The 17,337-nt window shown below is 40.5% G+C and overlaps 1 protein-coding gene across 1 annotated transcript in view; it reads left to right on the top strand.

Annotated features, from left to right (window-relative positions):
- LOC124550780 (potassium voltage-gated channel protein eag-like) overlaps positions 1–17,337 on the top strand; it is a 229,098-nt gene that overhangs the window by 199,521 nt on the left and 12,240 nt on the right. Inside the window, exon 11 of the mRNA XM_047125504.1 lies at positions 9,257–9,445. Within this exon, the coding sequence (XP_046981460.1) occupies positions 9,257–9,445 (189 nt within the window). The remainder of the gene's footprint in view (positions 1–9,256; positions 9,446–17,337) is intronic.

The raw sequence follows: 17,337 nt of genomic DNA, 5'->3' as shown, positions 1-17,337 counted from the left end.
TTCTAAGATAAGCCTTTTGACAGCCAACATACTTCTTTATGAAGGAGTGATCCATCAATGTTTTTCTTCATTTTCTTCACTTACTGGCGCATGTAACCCAGAAATCAACGCGTTGGTTCGAATTTTATCTGCCGTATCAACGACAAACTGAAACAATTTACCACTCAGATTTTTCGCAGCTACAATATTGCCGATGGGTGCCGCACGTTTTGTTTTAAACGCCTTATAAATTCACTGCAGCACTGTTGCAGTTGGTATTACATTTCATAATGGGATCACTTTTTCCATGAAATAATATTTCAAAATTTTAAATACTGATTCGCCTTCCAGTCTCTCTTGTCACAATTCCCACGAATTGTGTTTCTTCGCGAAAGTATTCTTCCGTAAGAAAATTATGTATGCCAGTAACAAAGCCTTATCATTGGATAAAGCTGACTCGTCCAGTCCTATGCAGAAGCCGACCGTTTACAGATAATTACACAAGTTGCTTTCAGAATCAACACTTATTTCATCAGTTTTCCGCCTTCTGAGCTGGTTCGATGTGGCCCACAACGAATTCCTCTTCAGTGCGAACCATTTCATCTCAGAGTAGCATTCGCAACTTAAGTCCTTAATTATTTGCTGGATGTATCCCAGTCTCTGTCTTCATCTATAGATTGTACCCTCTGCAGCTCCCTCTAGCACCTTGGAAGTTATTCCGTGATGTATTAACAACCGTCCTATCCTCCTGTACCTTCTCCTTGTCAGTGTTTTCTACTTATTCCGTTCCTCGCCGATTCTTTATAGAACCTCCTCGTTCCTAATTTTATCACTCCACCTAATTTTCAACAGCCTTCTGTAGCACCACATCTGAAATGCTTTGATTCTCTTATTTTCCAGTTTCCCTACAATCCATCTTTCACTAACATACAATTCTTTGTTCCAAAGGTACATTCTCAGAAATTCCTTTCTCAAATTAAGATCTATGCTTGATACTAACAGGCTTCTCTCGCCCGTTTTACCAGGACTAGTCTGCTTTTTATGTGCATCTTGCTCCCTCCGACATGCGTTATTTTGCTATCTAGGTAGCAGAATTACTAAATTTCACCTACTTCGTGATCCCCAATTCTGATGTTGAGTTTCTCGCTGTTCTCACTTCTGCTACTTCTCATTACTTTCGTCTTTCTTCGATTTACTCTCAATTCATATTCTATACTCATTAGACTGTTCATTCCATTCAACGGATCACGCAACCCTTCTTCACTTTCAGTGAGGACAGCAATTTCATCAGCGAATCTTATCACTGATATCCTTTCACCTCGAATTTTAATCCATGTCTTGAACTTTTCATTTATTTCCATCATTACTTCCTCGATGAACAGATTGAACAGTAGGGCGAAAGACTAAACCCCTGTCTTACATCCTTTTTAAACCATGTACTTCGTTCTTGGTCTTCCACACTTATTGTTCCCTCTTAGCTTATACATTGTATATTACCTGTCTTTCCTATACCTTACCCATATTTTTCTTAGTATTTCAAACATCTTAGACAATTTTACGTCGTCGAACGCTTTTTGCAGGTCGTTAAATGGCATGAACGTTCTCGATTTTTCTGTAGTTTGCTTCCATTATCAACCGCAACATCAGAACTGGCTCTCTGGTACCTTTACCCTTCCTAAAGCCAAACTTATATCATCAAACAGATACTCAACTGTCTTTTCAATTCTTCTTTTTATTACTTTTCTCCGCAAATTGGATGCAATAGGTGTTAAACTGAATGTGCGATATTTCTTGCATTTCTCGGCTCTTGAGGCCCTAGGAGTTGTGTGGATAATGTTTCTCCGAAAATCTGATGGTGTATCGCCAGTCTCATACATTCTGCACATTGTCAGTAGTCATTTGGTTGCCACTTCCCCCAGTTATTTTAGAAATTATGATGGAATATTATCTTTCCATTCCAACTTATTCCATTTTAAGTCTTCCAGAGCTCTTCTAAATTCTGATTCTGACACTGGATTCAGTATCTTATCCCTATCAACTTGCGTTTTTCTTCTATTGCGCGAATAGACGAGTATTCCCCCAAACAGAGGCCTTCAATGTATTCTTTCGAACTATCCGCTCTCTCCTCTGCATTTAAGAGTGGAATTTCCATGCACTCTTAATGTTACCGCCTGTACTGTTGTTACCACCGAAGGTTGTTTTGTCTTTTCTGTATGCTGAGTCAATCCTTTTGACAACTATTTACTTTTTTATTTTTTTACTTTTTTCACGTACCTTGTTACCTTAGCTTCCCAGTACTTCCTATTTATTTCATTCCTAAGTGGTTTGTATTTCCATATTCCTAAATACCACTGTACGTTCTTCAACTTCCTTCTTTCGTCGGTCAACTGTGGTATTTGTTCTGTTATTAATGGTTTCTTCGCAGTTACCTACGTTTTTCTCGCCAACTTCCGTGACTTTCCTGTTTAGAGATGTCCATTCCTCTTCAACCAAACTGCCTAAGGAGCTATTCAATACCAGAGTACCATAGCCTCAGAGTACTTCAAGCGCATCTCTTCATTCGTTAGTAATTCCGTATACCCCCTCTTTGCGCATTAATTCTTCCTGACTACTCTCTTGAACTTCAGCCTAATGTTCATCATTACTAAATTGTATCTGTCTATATGTGCACCTCGGTACGCCTTACAATCCATTGTCCGACTTCGGAATCTGCCTGGCCGTGATATAATCTAACTCAAATCTTCCTGTATCTACCGGCCTTTTACAAGTGCAGGTCCTCCTCGTGTTATTCTTGTACGGAATGTTCATTGTTACCATCTGAAATTTACTGTAGAACACAATTAGTATTTCTTCTCTCTCATTTGTATTTCACCAATACGTCATTGAATTGTGCTGTTACTCAAAGAGTTTATTCTGAGTATTTAATAAGCAAGTTTGTGTAGAACAGTTTTTGAAATCTCTTCAGTGACTGGCAAAATGAACTGTTCCCCGAGAGCATACCGTTCTCCGATGTTCCTATAACCATCACCACCACTCAATGGGGTCGAAACGACAATACTGTCTACCATGGGTCTCTTTAGAAGCTTTTCCTGAACTATTTGAAAGTATTTCAAATCTTTCACCTGTTTTATGAGAGTGATGCATTTTCAGATGATACTTTAGTTAGAATGCTTTGATAGCGTCATTATTTAACACTTCGTTCTATAAAAGATGCATAGATAATATTTTCTTTGGCAACGATGGAATGAAGACCAAATTTATATAATCAGTGCTTTACTGTCTACATTTCTTTTTTAGATTCAGCCATTTTTATGCATCACTTCACTGTGGTTAAAAAATAATGTATTTAAGTAAGTATGATAAGACATAGCACTCAAAATCAACCCTCTGACCCCAAGTATTGATCAGCTTGTCGCTACGCAACCGAAGTAACTATGAGAGCGTGCTGAAAAGCACTGCCTCCTAATATTTTATGTGAAAACTCTTAAAGCTTTTTAAATAAAACAAACGTTACTAACATTCTACATATATATTCTTCATGTTAACATATTTGCAGCCCTCTGCCGCTACAGGGCTCCAAATAGTAACATGTAACATAGCAATGTGTGACGTAACTGTCGGACATTTTAATTTGCCGGATAGAGACTGGGAGACTCAAACGTTCATAACGGGTGGCAGGGACAAAGAATCCAGTGAAATCTTTTAAAGTGCTTTATCTGAAAACTACCTTGAGCAGTTAGAGAACCGACTCGTGGCGGTAACATATTAGACCTTCTGGTGACAAACAGACCCGAACTATTTGAAACAGTTAACGCAGAACAGGGAATCAGCGAGCATAAAGCGGTTACTGCATCGATGATTTCAGCCGTAAATAGAAATATTAAAAAAGGTCGGAAGATTTTTCTGTTTAGCAAAAGTGACAAAAAAAAAACAGATTTCAGAGTACCTGATGGCTTAACACAAAAGTTTTGTCTCAAGTACAGATAGTGTTGAGGATCAGTGGACAAAGTTCAAAACCATCGTACAATATGCGTTAGATGAGTATGTGCGAAGCAAGATCGTAAGAGATGGAAAAGAGCCACCGTGGTACAACAATCGAGTTAGAAAACTGCTGCCGAAACAAAGTGAACTTCACAGCAAACGTAAACATAGCCAAAGCCTTGCAGACAAACAAAAATTACGCGAACGCAAATGTAGTGTGAGGAGGGCTATGCGGGAGGCGTTCAATGAATTCCAAAGTAAAGTTCTATCTACTGACTTGGGACAAAATCCTAATAAATTTTGGTCTTATGTCAAAACGGTAGGTGGATCAAAACAAAATGTCCAGACATTATGTGACCAAAATGGTACTGAAATAGAGGATGACAGACTAAAGGCCTAAATACTAAATGTCTTTTTCCAAAGCTGTTTCACAGAGGAAGACCGCACTGTAGTTCCTTCTCTAGATTGTCGCACAGATGACAAAATGGTAGATGTCGAAATAGACGACAGAGGGATAGAGAAGCAATTAAAATCGCTCAAAAGAGGAAAGGCCGCTGGACCTGATGGGATACCAGTTCGATTTTACACAGAATACGCGAAGGAACTTGCCCCCCTTCTTGCAGCGTTGTACCGTAGGTCTCTAGAAGAGCGTGGCGTTTCAAAGGATTGGAAAAGGGCACACGTCATCTCCGTTTTCAAGAAGGGACGTCGAACAGATGTGCAGAACTATAGACCTATATCTCTAACGTCTAACAGTTGTAGAATTTTGGAACACGTATTATATTCGAGTATAATGACTTTTCTGGAGACTAGAAATCTACTCTGTAGGAATCAGCATGGGTTTCGAAAAAGACGATCGTGTGAAAGCCAGCTCGCGCTCTTCGTCCACGAGACTCAGAGGGCCCTAGACACGGGTTCCCAGGTAGATGCCGTGTTTCTCGACTTCCGCAAAGCGTTCGATACAGTTTCCCACAGTCTTTTAATGAACAAAGTAAGAGCATCTGGACTATCAGACCAATTGTGTGATTGGATTCAGGAGTTCCTAGATAACAGAACGCAGCATGTCATTCTCAATGGAGAGAAGTCTTTCGAAGTAAGAGTGATTTCAGGTGTGCCGCAGGGGAGTGTCGAAGGACCGTTGCTATTCACAATATACATAAATGACCTTGTGGATAACATCGGAAGTTTACTGAGGCTTTTTGCGGATGATGCTGTGCTGCGAATACATAGAAAGAAAGTTCACTTATCATTTAGCTACAATATAGCAGGCCAGCAACTGGAAGCAGTTAATCCCATAAATTATCTGGGAGTATGCATTAGGAGTGATTTAAAATGAAATGATCATATAAAGTTGATCGTCGGTAAAGCAGATGCCAGACTGAGATTCATTGGAATAATCCTAAGGAAATGCAATCCGAAAACAAAGGAAGTAGGTTACAGTACGCTTGTTCGCCCACTGCTTGAATACTGCTCAGCAGTGTGGGATCCGTACCAGATAGGGTTAATAGAAGAGACAGAGAAGATCCAACGGAGAGCTGCGCGCTTCGTCACAGGATCATTTACTAATCGCGAAAGCGTTACGGAGATGATAGATAAACTCCAGTGGAAGACTCTACAGGAGAGACGCTCAGTAGCTCGGTAGGGGCTTTTGTTGAAGTTTGGAGAACATACGTTCACCGAGGAGTCAAGCAGTATATTGCTTCCTCCTACGTATATCTCGCGAAGAGAGCATGAGGATAAAATCAGAGAGATTAGAGCCCACACAGAGGCATACCGACAATCCTTCTTTCCACGAACGATACGAGACTGGAATAGAAGGGAAATCCGATAGAGGGACTCAAGGTACCCTCCACCACACAACGTCAGGTGGCTTGCGGGATATGGATGTGGATGTAGATGTAGATGTAGATGCATTACAAGTAGCATCTTATGATGTAATTTCGAATTCGAAAAGTTTGCCCACACATGTGGACATCTGCAGCAATCCGACGCCTTGTTGGGAGGACGGCAGTTCAAGACGCGTCCGGCCATCCTGATTTAGGTTTCCCGTGATTTCCCTAAATCGCTCCAGGCAAATGCCGGGATGTTTCCTTTGAAAGAGCACGGCCGACTTCCTTCCCCATCCCTCCCTAATCCGATGAGACCGATGACCTCGCTGTCCGGTCTCCTCCCCCAAACAACCCAACCCGAACCCCGATGCCTTGGGTTTGCTTTCATCGATCATCTTCCATACCGTCCCGCCTTGTCACCACCCGATTTCCTTCTGTTTATAAAACTTGAAGGACACTTTCGACGACTTCACTTTGATAGTGGTGAAGCGCTACAAGCAGAGGTGGGGTTGTGGCTCTGTGAACCTCAGAGTCGAACTGTCTACAGTGATTGTATCAATAAACCGCTCCCTCGTTGGGACAAACATGTTTAACGTCAGGGTGACTAAGTTGAGAAATAAATATGTGGATATGAAGAATAAAGATGTAAAATGTTTATTTAAATAGCTTTAAGAGTTTTCACATAAAAATTTGGAGGTATTACTTGTCAGCACACCCTCATACGAACGTAAAATCTGGCACTGATAAACAATATGACACAGATTTTTTTTTTTAGTCGTCAGTCTTCTGACGGGTTTTTTTCACATACTCCTTTCCTCTCCCATTCTGCGCAGAACCTTCTCATTCCTTACGTTATCGGTCCACCTAACTTTCAACATTCGTCTGCAGCACTACATCTCAAATGCTTCGATTATCTTCTGTTCCGGTTTTCCCACAGTCCATGTTTCACTACCATACAATGCGGTACTCGAGACGTACATCCTCAGAAATTTCTTCCTCAAATTAAGGCCGGTATTTGATATTAGTAGACTTCTCTTGGCCAGAAATGCCTTTTTTGCCATAGCGAGTCTGCTTTTGATGTCCTCCTTGCTCCGTCCGTCATAGGTTATTTTACTGCCTAGGTAGCAGAATTCCTTAACTTCATTGACTTCGTGACCATCAATCCTGATGTTACGTTTTTCGCTGTTCTCATTTCTACTACTTCTCATTACCTTCGTCTTTCTCCGATTTATTCTCAAACCATACTGTGTACTCATTAGACTGTTCATTCCGTTCAGCACATCATTTATTTCTTCTTCACTTTCACTCAGGATAGCAATGTCATCAGCGAATCGTATCATTGATATCCTTTCACCTTGTATTTTAATTCCACTCCTGAACCTTTTTTTTATTTCCATCATTCCTTTTTCGAAGTACATATTGAATAGTACACCCCTGTCTTATACCCGTTTTTAATCCGATGACTTCATTCTTGGTCTTCCATTCTTATTTTTCCTTTTCGGCACCTGTGCATATTGTGTATTACCCGCCTCTCCCTAGAGCTTACCCATATTTTCTCACAATTTCGAACATCTTGCACCTTTTCACATTGTTGAACGCTTTTTCTAGGTCGACAAATCCTATGAACGATTCTTGATTTTTCTTTAGTCTTGCTTCTATTATCAACGGAAAGGTCAGAATTGCCTTTCTCGTGCCTTTACCTTTCTTAAAGCCAAACTGATCGTCATGTAACACATCCTCAGTTTCCTCTTCCAGGCTTGTGTATATTATTCGTGTCAGCAACTTGGATGCATGAGCTGTTAAGCTGATCTTTGGATAATTCTCGCAATTGTGAGCTCTTGCAGTCTTCGGGATTGTGTGGGCGATATTTTTCCAAAAGTCAGACGGTATATTGCCAGACTCATACATTCTACACATCAACGTAGATAGTCATTTTGTTGCTATTTCCCTTAACGATTTAAGAAATTCTGAAGGAATGTTATCGATCGATCCCTTCTTCCTTATTTGATCTTAAGTCCTTTAAAGTTCTCTTACATTCTGATTCTAGTACTGGATCCCCTATCTCTTCTAAATCGATTCATGTTCCTTCTTCAATCACATCAGACAAACCTTTCCCCTACATTCACTTTAGGTAACTATAGTCTGTTGACAAAGGGATGAACGGGGGTTCCCTTGTTCTGGATCGATAGACATCAACAGAAGTCTGCAGACTTCGGCCCACTCAGAGAAGTAACACAGAAACTTGTGTGTGTAGCCACTGCGAAGTGACGTTACAAATTAATAAATCTCTACTTCAGAGAGGAAGCTGTTCCTGAGTCATCACTGGCAGCGCCAGGATATCGTTCGCTATCTTCAGAGAAAGGTCGATGAATGTTGCGGGCAGAAAATCTAAAATAGAGAGTTGTTCCACCCTCTCTCTTAGTCAGTGATATGTGCAGTGATGTGCACGTGAGCAAGTATCATCTCTGTGAGAATTCAGAATTTTGGTAGCGACTTGCCCAAATGAGATCCACTCTTGTGGACCCCCAGTTACACCCAGTGCACCTCCATTCTTTTTTTTTTCGTCTATATTGATCAGGTTCAGGTTGCAGTCGACCGCTGGAGGTGGATATAGACCACTGTGGGAATCATTTATCTAAACTGAAGCCGTGCGAGGTAGGTTCGAGTCCTCCCTCAGGCATGGGTGTGTGTGTTGTCCTTAGCGAGAGTTATTTTAAGTTAGATTAAGTAGTGTGTAAGCCTATGGGTCGATGGCCTCAGCAGTTTGGTCCCATAGGAACTCACTACAAATTTCCAATTTTCTAAAGTGAAGCATCGTAAACAGACAAGTCATCTGCATCCTTGAAGTATCTTATGTCATAAGACCACTCAAAGTAGCCTTACGTATTTTCTATTATTGTACCATAAAAGGAACTCTGAAACATGCTACATCATAGAATGTCTTAAGTTTCGTTCTTAATCACTGCACTAAATCTTTAACCCATGTTGTTCTGGTATCAAATCTAACTACACAATATGTTCCAATGTTTTTCATTATTATTAAACCTACTTACATAATTATTGCTAAATCTGTGTCTAAAAGTCATAAAGGTATAGTTATGTGGGTGTTCGGGTGCAGATTTGGCCGTTTTGCCAGGGATGCATTGGGGCTTTGCTAATGTCATGTGACAGCGGCACATTAAGCACTAAATGTGAGCTGGAGATTGCAGCGCTTTGCAGGTCGTATCTTTTGTCATGTGAAAGCAATATCTTTAGTGAGAACTGTGAGCTGGTGATGTTGCTGCTTTACAGGTGATGTCATTTGACAGCCATATCTTTTGTCATATGACAGCGGTATCATTAGTGACAACTGTGAGTTGGTGACGTTGCTGCTGTACAAGTGGTATCATGTGACAGCCATATCTCTTGTCATGTGACAGCAGTACCTTGAGTGAGAACCGTGAGCTGGTGACGTCGGCACTTTACAGGTGGAGTCGTGTGACAGCGGCATGGTCCGCAGTGTGGAGCAGAGGCTGAACGACCCCCCACCCACGCCTCACCCCGTCGTCTCAGGGGTGGCCGCCATGCTGCCTCCGGCAGAGTACAAGGACCTCGTGGCCAACATCATGGACTTCAAGGTCGACGTCAAACTCGAGGTCCAGCGGTTACACCAGAAGGTAAGCACTGCATCAGATAGCCATCAGGGTTGGCTATGGAAGCTAGTACTGCACACAAAAACATTGCCCAATTGAACTGGTAAAGTTGTGATATACACGGTCACTTACATTGTTGCAGCCACTTTTTCTCTCATTTCTTACTTAGATAATGTACAACTTATTTATTCTCATTTGCTGTACATACTATGCAACCAGCACCGTACTGCATAAATGGCGCATTATTAAAATAATTTTGCTTGCCTACATAATAGTGATAACAGATCCCAACAACACATCACGGTAAACAGGCTATACATGTAATTACTCGTATTTCACATTACTGACAGTAAATTGTTCACAATAATTTTTTCTAAATGGATGTTGCAATGTAATCATCTGGATGTGCCTAGACTTCCATAACATATATATGAAGCTAGATGCGGTACGTAACAGGGATAAGTGCAGATAGTTTTGTATTTGATATGTTAATATCTATACAGATTGGTGTGTTGGTTGTTTTTTATCTGTGTTGAGCAATCTTCCCATAAACAAGCTACAAACTTTATGATCTGATGTTTTCTGCGCCACTAAGTGGACTACACCTGTTAGTATAGACTGCCCGCTATGCGAGCATGTATCCACACTTCAACATCTGACCTTCTTCCCAGGGGATAATAAGCATCAATTGCTTGTTCTTGCTACACGTAGTGCAAGGTATTAACCACCTTGAAAACATATCACTTGTAACAGCTGCAGCCTGTTAGTATAGATTGACCGTTTTGAGACCATACATCCACACTTCAATAACTGACCTGCTTCCCAGGGTACAATAAACATTAATGGCTTGCTCATGCGACACATAGTGGGAAGTATTAATCAACTTGAAAACGTATGACTTGTAATAGCTATAATTATTAGTCTGAAAATGATGTAAATACTTATGTAATGTTGTTCATTATACTGTCCTCGGTCACCAACAGAAATATCTGCACTTATGCACGTTACACACAGTATATAGTGATGAACACGAAAATAGATATACCATGAAACACCAGTCCAATAATTATTAGTATTTATTAAACATTGTGGAGGTGTTTGTCACATAGCTGGTATTAAATTATTCAGAACTGATGTCCTTCTTCAACGTTGAGTATGATTTGTATTCATGAAGAACTAAGGTTTTCCTTCAACGTCCTGTATGAGTTTTATTAATGCTGGCTGCTGAGTGGATGTTAGCATGAGTGGGTGCTACCACTGCATTCCAGACATGCTTTATGGACAACGCAAGGGACCAGATGGGCTTTCGTGGTGTGAATCATATTTCGGGGTTTTGCATTTTCCTGCGGAATATGCCATTATATGCCCTCCTCATGGACGCTATGACAACAGGATTCACCATTCTTGACACACTGGCGAGAATTATGCTTCTGTTCAACAACTACCATGTCAGTCCTCTTGTTGTGTCCCATATTTCCCACCCAAGAACTCTGGGAACAATGGAGGTATGGGTCTCGAGAATCGTTGCTTCCTGTGACCTTTTGTTAGTCGTCTCCAGACATGTTGCCATCAATCTGACCACCTCAGATGGAAGCGATACTCATCGCTGAACACCACAAACTGCCACTCAGTGCCCTAGTTGAACCTGACTCTACGCTATGCCTGTCTCTGTCGTCTGTAGAATGGTGTAAGCAGTGAACGACACATAGCAAATCGATATGTCAACCCAGTTTCCAGGAGTCTGTTCCCAACTGTTCGTGCTGACACTCGGCCTGTAACATTTGCCCAAATCTCAGTTGTTGTTGTCTGTACATTTGTCAGAGTCAGTCTAACAATACTACAGGGTGTAATTCTTCTTTGTGGACACATACGAGATCTTGCCATGCTGTCGTCCTTGCTTCACCTTGCCCCCAATCGATCTGCAGTCTTTGCACGACGGTCGACTGTTCGTGTGATGTGTCAGCACAATTACCCCAGGTCCCTCATGCCAATCATTAAACATTTCTCAAGAACTGGAAGATGACGATATGCTGCATGTGTATGTTTTCTAAGCATGTTGTGCTACAATTGCCTACTGAATATTTCCAGTACCGTTAGACTAGCCCAATAGTAATCATGTATCACACCATTCTTCATTTGTAGGAATGGGTTTTCTCTGTACTGCAAAAAAAACTTGAGTATGTGTGAAACATGAATAACATATCCGACTTTCCGACTTGCATGGAAAATATGGGGTATTCGTTTGGTGGCGTTTGGTGAAAGTCCTCATGGTGTAATGCTTTCCATATGAGTCAGTGTAAGTTTGAAACAATCCTCATAAAAGATTCAATACTAGCACCCCACCCATCCCAGAACTAAAAATATACCACTGCATAGAAATGACATTACCAAACCATTGTACTTAATTCCCATCAGCTATTCAACATCAATCCTTTATCCTAATGTCACTGACTCGAAATTCCTTTGGCTGAAAACCTTATTCTTCAATTGAAAAATTACCTTCCTAGCCTAAGCATATATAAAAAAGTATTTGCTCTTGAGCTTCAAAAGAAACTTCCAGAGTCATTAATACTCTCCATCCATGATTAGCTTCACGTGGTTTTCCATGAACTTTCATATTAGAGCTCATGTCGGCACGAACTGGCGAAGAATGCTTCAATGCAAAACATATGTATGATGTACATGATTTCGACCGTACCACTCCTGTCTATGATGAACTATCATGGCTACAGGCTGATAAGTGTAGAGATTATCATATCCTGTGTCTGCTGTATCGTCTTCTCAATCATTGCACTGCTTCCTACTTATCTGCAACCCTTACACTACTGTCTGAAAAATACAGCAAAAAATACTCATTTCCAACAAAGTAAAATACTCTGTTCCACTACACAAGACTATCATGTTCTCTAAATCATTTTCTGTATACGGAATCTGACTCTGGAACAATATTCCTCAAAATGTAATAGAAATTAAAATCCTTTCAAACTTCAAAAAATACCTAATGGTCCACTTTCATCACAATAGCTCTCTCTTGCTGCAGCTCACTGTAGCCAACCCTCACACCCACACCAATTTTTTATTTATTTATTTACACGTCAAGTTCCGTAGGACCAAATTGAGGAGCGAATCTCCAAGGTCATGGAACGTGTCAGTACATGAAATTACAACAAAAAAGTAATAAAAGATAAAAATAAATCTTTATGAACCCGAAAAAGTCAGTCCATAACTTTAAGTAAACGCAATCGACAATGCAATAAGAATCAGCTTAATTTTTCAAGGAACTCTTCAGTTTAGATTTGAAAGCGCGTCGATTACTGCTAAGATTTTTTAATTCGAGTGGCAGCTTATTGAAAATGGATGCAGCAGCCTACTGCACACATTTTTGCACAAGGGTTAAGGAAGTCCCATCCAAATGCAGGTTTGATTTCTTCCGAGTATGAACCGAGTGAAAGCTGATTATTCTTGGGAATAAGCTCATATTTTTAACAAGAAATGACAGTAAGGGATATATATATATTGAGAGGCCAATGTCAAAATACCCAGACTCGTGAACAGGGGTCGACAAGAGGTTGGTGAACTTACACCACCTATTGCCCGAACCTCCCGTTTCTGAGCCAAAAATATCCTCCTGAATGGGAAGAGTTACCACAAAATGCAATACCATACGACATAAGCGAATGAAAATAAACAAAGTAGACTAATTTTCCTGTCGAACTATCACTCACTTCTGATAACGTTCGAACAGTAATAATGGCAGTATTAAGTCTTTGAACAAGATCCTGAACGTGAGCTTTCCACGACAGCTTACTATCTAGAATGAGAATTTCCACTCTGCAGCGGAGTGTGCGCTGATATGAAACTTCCTGGCAGATTAAAACTGTGTGCCCGACCGAGACTCGAACTCGGGACCTTTGCCTTTCGCGGGCAAGTGCTCCACCAACTGAGCTACCGAAGCACACAGTTTTAATCTGCCAGGAAGTTTCATATCAGCGCACACTCCGCTGCAGAGTGAAAATCTCATTCTGGAAACATCCCCCAGGCTGTGGCTAAGCCATGTCTCCTCAATATCCTTTCTTTCAGGAGAGCTAGTTCTGCAAGGTTCGCAGGAGAGCTTCTGTAAGGTTTGGAAGGTAGGAGACGAGGTACTGGCAGAAGTAAAGCTGTGAGTACCGGGCGTGAGTCGTGCTTCGGTAGCTCAGTTGGTAGAGCACTTGCCCGCGAAAGGCAAAGGTCCGGAGTTCGAGTCTCAGTCAGGCACACAGTTTTAGTCTGCCAGGAAGTTTCATAGCTTACTGTCTATTTGAACACCTAGAAATTTGAGCTGTACAGTTTCACTAATCATATGCCCATTCTGTGAAATTAAAACTTCAGGTTTTGTCGAATTGTGTGTTAGAAACTGTAAAAACTGAGTCTTACTGTGATTTAGCGTTAGTTTATTTTCTACAAGCCATGAACTTAGGTCATGTACTGCATTATTTGAAACCGAGCCAGTGTTGCACACAACATCCTTCACTGGAATGTCACGCCTAACGGCCTGGGTTCGATTCCCGGCCGGGTCGGAGATTTTCTGGGTGTTGTGTTGCCCTTATCATCATTCTTTTATCCCCATCCACACGCAAGTCAACTCGAAAGACTTGTACCAGGCGAACGGTCTACCTGACAGGAGGCCCTAGCCACATTACATTTCCATTTATTATTATTACTATTGTTGTGGTTGTTACTATTATTATTATTACAGCAAATTATTACTTTTGTTAGCAATGGATATAATTAGTGTCGAGTTTATCATGTATTAACTAATTATATCATTGTTAAATCCTCCATTGTTTTTCATCATTATTAGTGTTATTATGATTATTATTATTGTTATTGCAGTTTATTGTTTTTATTAATAGTGCAAATTATAATTATTGTGACATGTAATTTTTGTGTTTCTCCTGATCAGACATAAGAAAGGGCATTAAGGTCCTAATGTGTTTGTGCTAAATAAGAAAAAAACAATAATTAATAAAAAAATGAACAGTTACCAGCTATACCCCAGAAATAACCCTGTTAATACTAAATAATAGTAAATTCCCAGATTCTGATATCTTCTCCTTCTAGCTGCATAGTTTGAGAATTTGAATGATTCTTTTAGCAGAAAGATGATGTCTATATGAGTACATGATTAGTGTTAACCTTAATGAACACATTAAATTTTACTTTCTGCTCGTGCAGCTATACTTAAAGGGCTCATGCAGCTACACTTAAATGGTAGTGTTTTTTTACAGGCTATCAGTTTCTAAACAGAAAACTGTCTATGGACAGAAGAAATTATTCCGTATGTTAAATTTAAAACTTGCTCTGCTACCTGTCAGGCATTTTATGTTATTGGGAAAATGATCTAAAATTTTTGTTACTGTGTATTGGAGTCCTTTCTGAGCCACTGACAGCTTTAATAATGGGTAATGAAGATATTTTCTCTTCTATTGTTGTTGGTATGGACATCACTGTTCTTCTCAAATTGTGATGGATTATTTACAATGAGTTTCATCAACAAATATCTTTATTGTGACTTATTTCCAGTTGTAACCACTGGCCGCCAAGCATTATTGCTTCATCTCACTCCCAAAGTTCTATTCAGCCTTCTGACCCTCACTTATGTATTTGAGAAAGTTGTTTCTGATATCAGAGACGACGAGATTGAGTAAGACTTCTTACAAAACCTAATTTATAGATCCACAAGGCTATCCAAATTGAGAATGACTCATATCTGACATTTTTTGGTTCCACATTTACAGAATCTTTTTCAATTGTCAATCATATAATTAACAATAGTGGCCTAATTTACCTTTAAAAACTCCAAATAGAACAATTGTTACCGTAAACCCATTCATACCATTCTCTAAAATGCCTAACCTGCAGTGTGTGCCTCACCTGATAAACTCCTCCCACTTACATTGTGAAGTTAATCATTTGAAACAATGACCTAGCTTTCAATCCCCTAGTTTTACTCACAAATGATATAGTTTAAATTATTTCACTGTTTGCATGATTCATTGGTTTTAAAAAAGGTCTACATATTAGCATATGGTCACTAAATCTCTTGTTTCTAGGTTACTGTTTTAATTTTTTTATTGTTTTCAGCAATTTTAGTGATATTGTTTTCACTCTTCTGCACCTATCCTTCATAGACAATTACTGCCCTCTCACGTCCTAACCTTTCCTTAACCTACGAGACATTGGAACAATGTCGATTGATTAGTTACATTTTTGAAGTGCACTGTAACAATGATCAGCAAGATTTGTATGGTTTTACCAATACAGATGTGAATTTTATCTTTTATTGGTTTCTCATGGCTGCTATTTCTTAGTGCCTCCTCAACATTGTGTAACAAGTGAGTGTAAATAATTCGTTGTAAGGTAGTGACCTATTTTTCATTCATCCCCAATACGGTCGGAGGAAGGCAACGGCAAACCACCTCCATTAGGACCTTGCCTAATACGGCGATGCTGGGTCACCCACATCGCTCCCCTACGCTCTGTCAAGAAGCATGGGACTTCATTTCGATTTCCATTCCAAAAGAAAACTATTGTATCACATCTCATACCCTCGCTAGTCAGGTTCATGATCAGCTGCTTATTATTTCGCCAATGCTCATAGTTATTGTGATATTTGTATGTTACGTAAAGTACTGCGCGAAATTGAAATATTTTGCAGTGAAAAATAGGGGTTGCTGTTTTTTAGCTTTCTGTGGATTTTGGACTGTACAATGTGTCTATAAATAAAATGCACGTACGCACAGAGGCCCCCGTGAGCTGGAACTACAGTATGGCAGAGAAACTTTGTAGATATTGTACTGCATTAACGCAGAACGAACTGACGCTGGAAAAAAAATGAGATCTAAGTTTGGTCACCAGGTGCAAATCTGGCGATGTGAGTGCAAGAAAGACGTATAGAATTGTTTCCACATGTAGTGGATTAGGAACAGACTTGGGGAGAAAAGGTCAAACAAGTTGATTTCATTATTAAACGCCGCTTACACATTTCGTTCAATATGAGCAGATGCTTCATCCATAAAATGACGTGATCAGTTGCTCGCAGCAGTTCCAGTGGATTCTCAGCAACGTGATCTTGTTCACTGGCCTTCAGATAAGGTAGAGACCGAACGTGTCCCTGTTATTCATTTAAATACTCCCGCAGCCAAAAGCCGCATGGATTCCGGTCAGGTGATATTGCAAACCATAGATCTTGGAAAAAACTTTGAAGGTAACACGCTTTTGGGAGGCTGCATTAAGCAGATTTTTCACTTGGCGAGTGACATGAGGTGTTGCCGCATCTTGCAAGAGAACAGTGACCTCCACACAGTTACGTTCTTCCAATGCAGGAATCACACGTTGTACACGGAGCTCGCGGTAACTCGCAGACGTCTCGTCACACCTGACAGACCCTCTGGGTGTGTTCTCTTCAAAGAACAACGGACCGAGTATAAAGGTGCTCGTGAAGCAACACCACACACTCACATACACTCTTCATGCACAACATGCGGTTCAACAGTACTCGAAATTCGGCCGTTCTGTGTTTGCACCCCACCATGTAGCGTAAAAAAATGTGGTTCATCACTCCATAGAATGTTGCCCAGCTTTTATATGTGCTAACGTCCGCCTCCGTAGCGTAGCCGTAGCACTACCGCCTACCATGCGGGGTCCCGGGTTCGATTCCCGAGAGAGGACTGGGTTGTGTGTCCTTCATTATCATTTTCATCATCATTGACTCGCAAGTCGCCGATGTGGCGTCACCTAAAAAGGACTTAACCATACGTCGGCCGAACTCCCCCGAATGGGGCCTCCCAGACAACAATTCCATACGATCATTTCCATTTTTCCATGTGTGCCAACAACCGAAGAGCAAATTTAGAAAGTTGCTGGGGATTGTA

The sequence above is a fragment of the Schistocerca americana genome, chromosome 9 (assembly GCF_021461395.2).
Source record: "Schistocerca americana isolate TAMUIC-IGC-003095 chromosome 9, iqSchAmer2.1, whole genome shotgun sequence".
NCBI lineage: Eukaryota > Metazoa > Arthropoda > Insecta > Orthoptera > Acrididae > Schistocerca > Schistocerca americana.
Note: the sequence above shows the minus strand (reverse complement) of the source record. Positions and strands in the feature narration are given on the sequence as shown.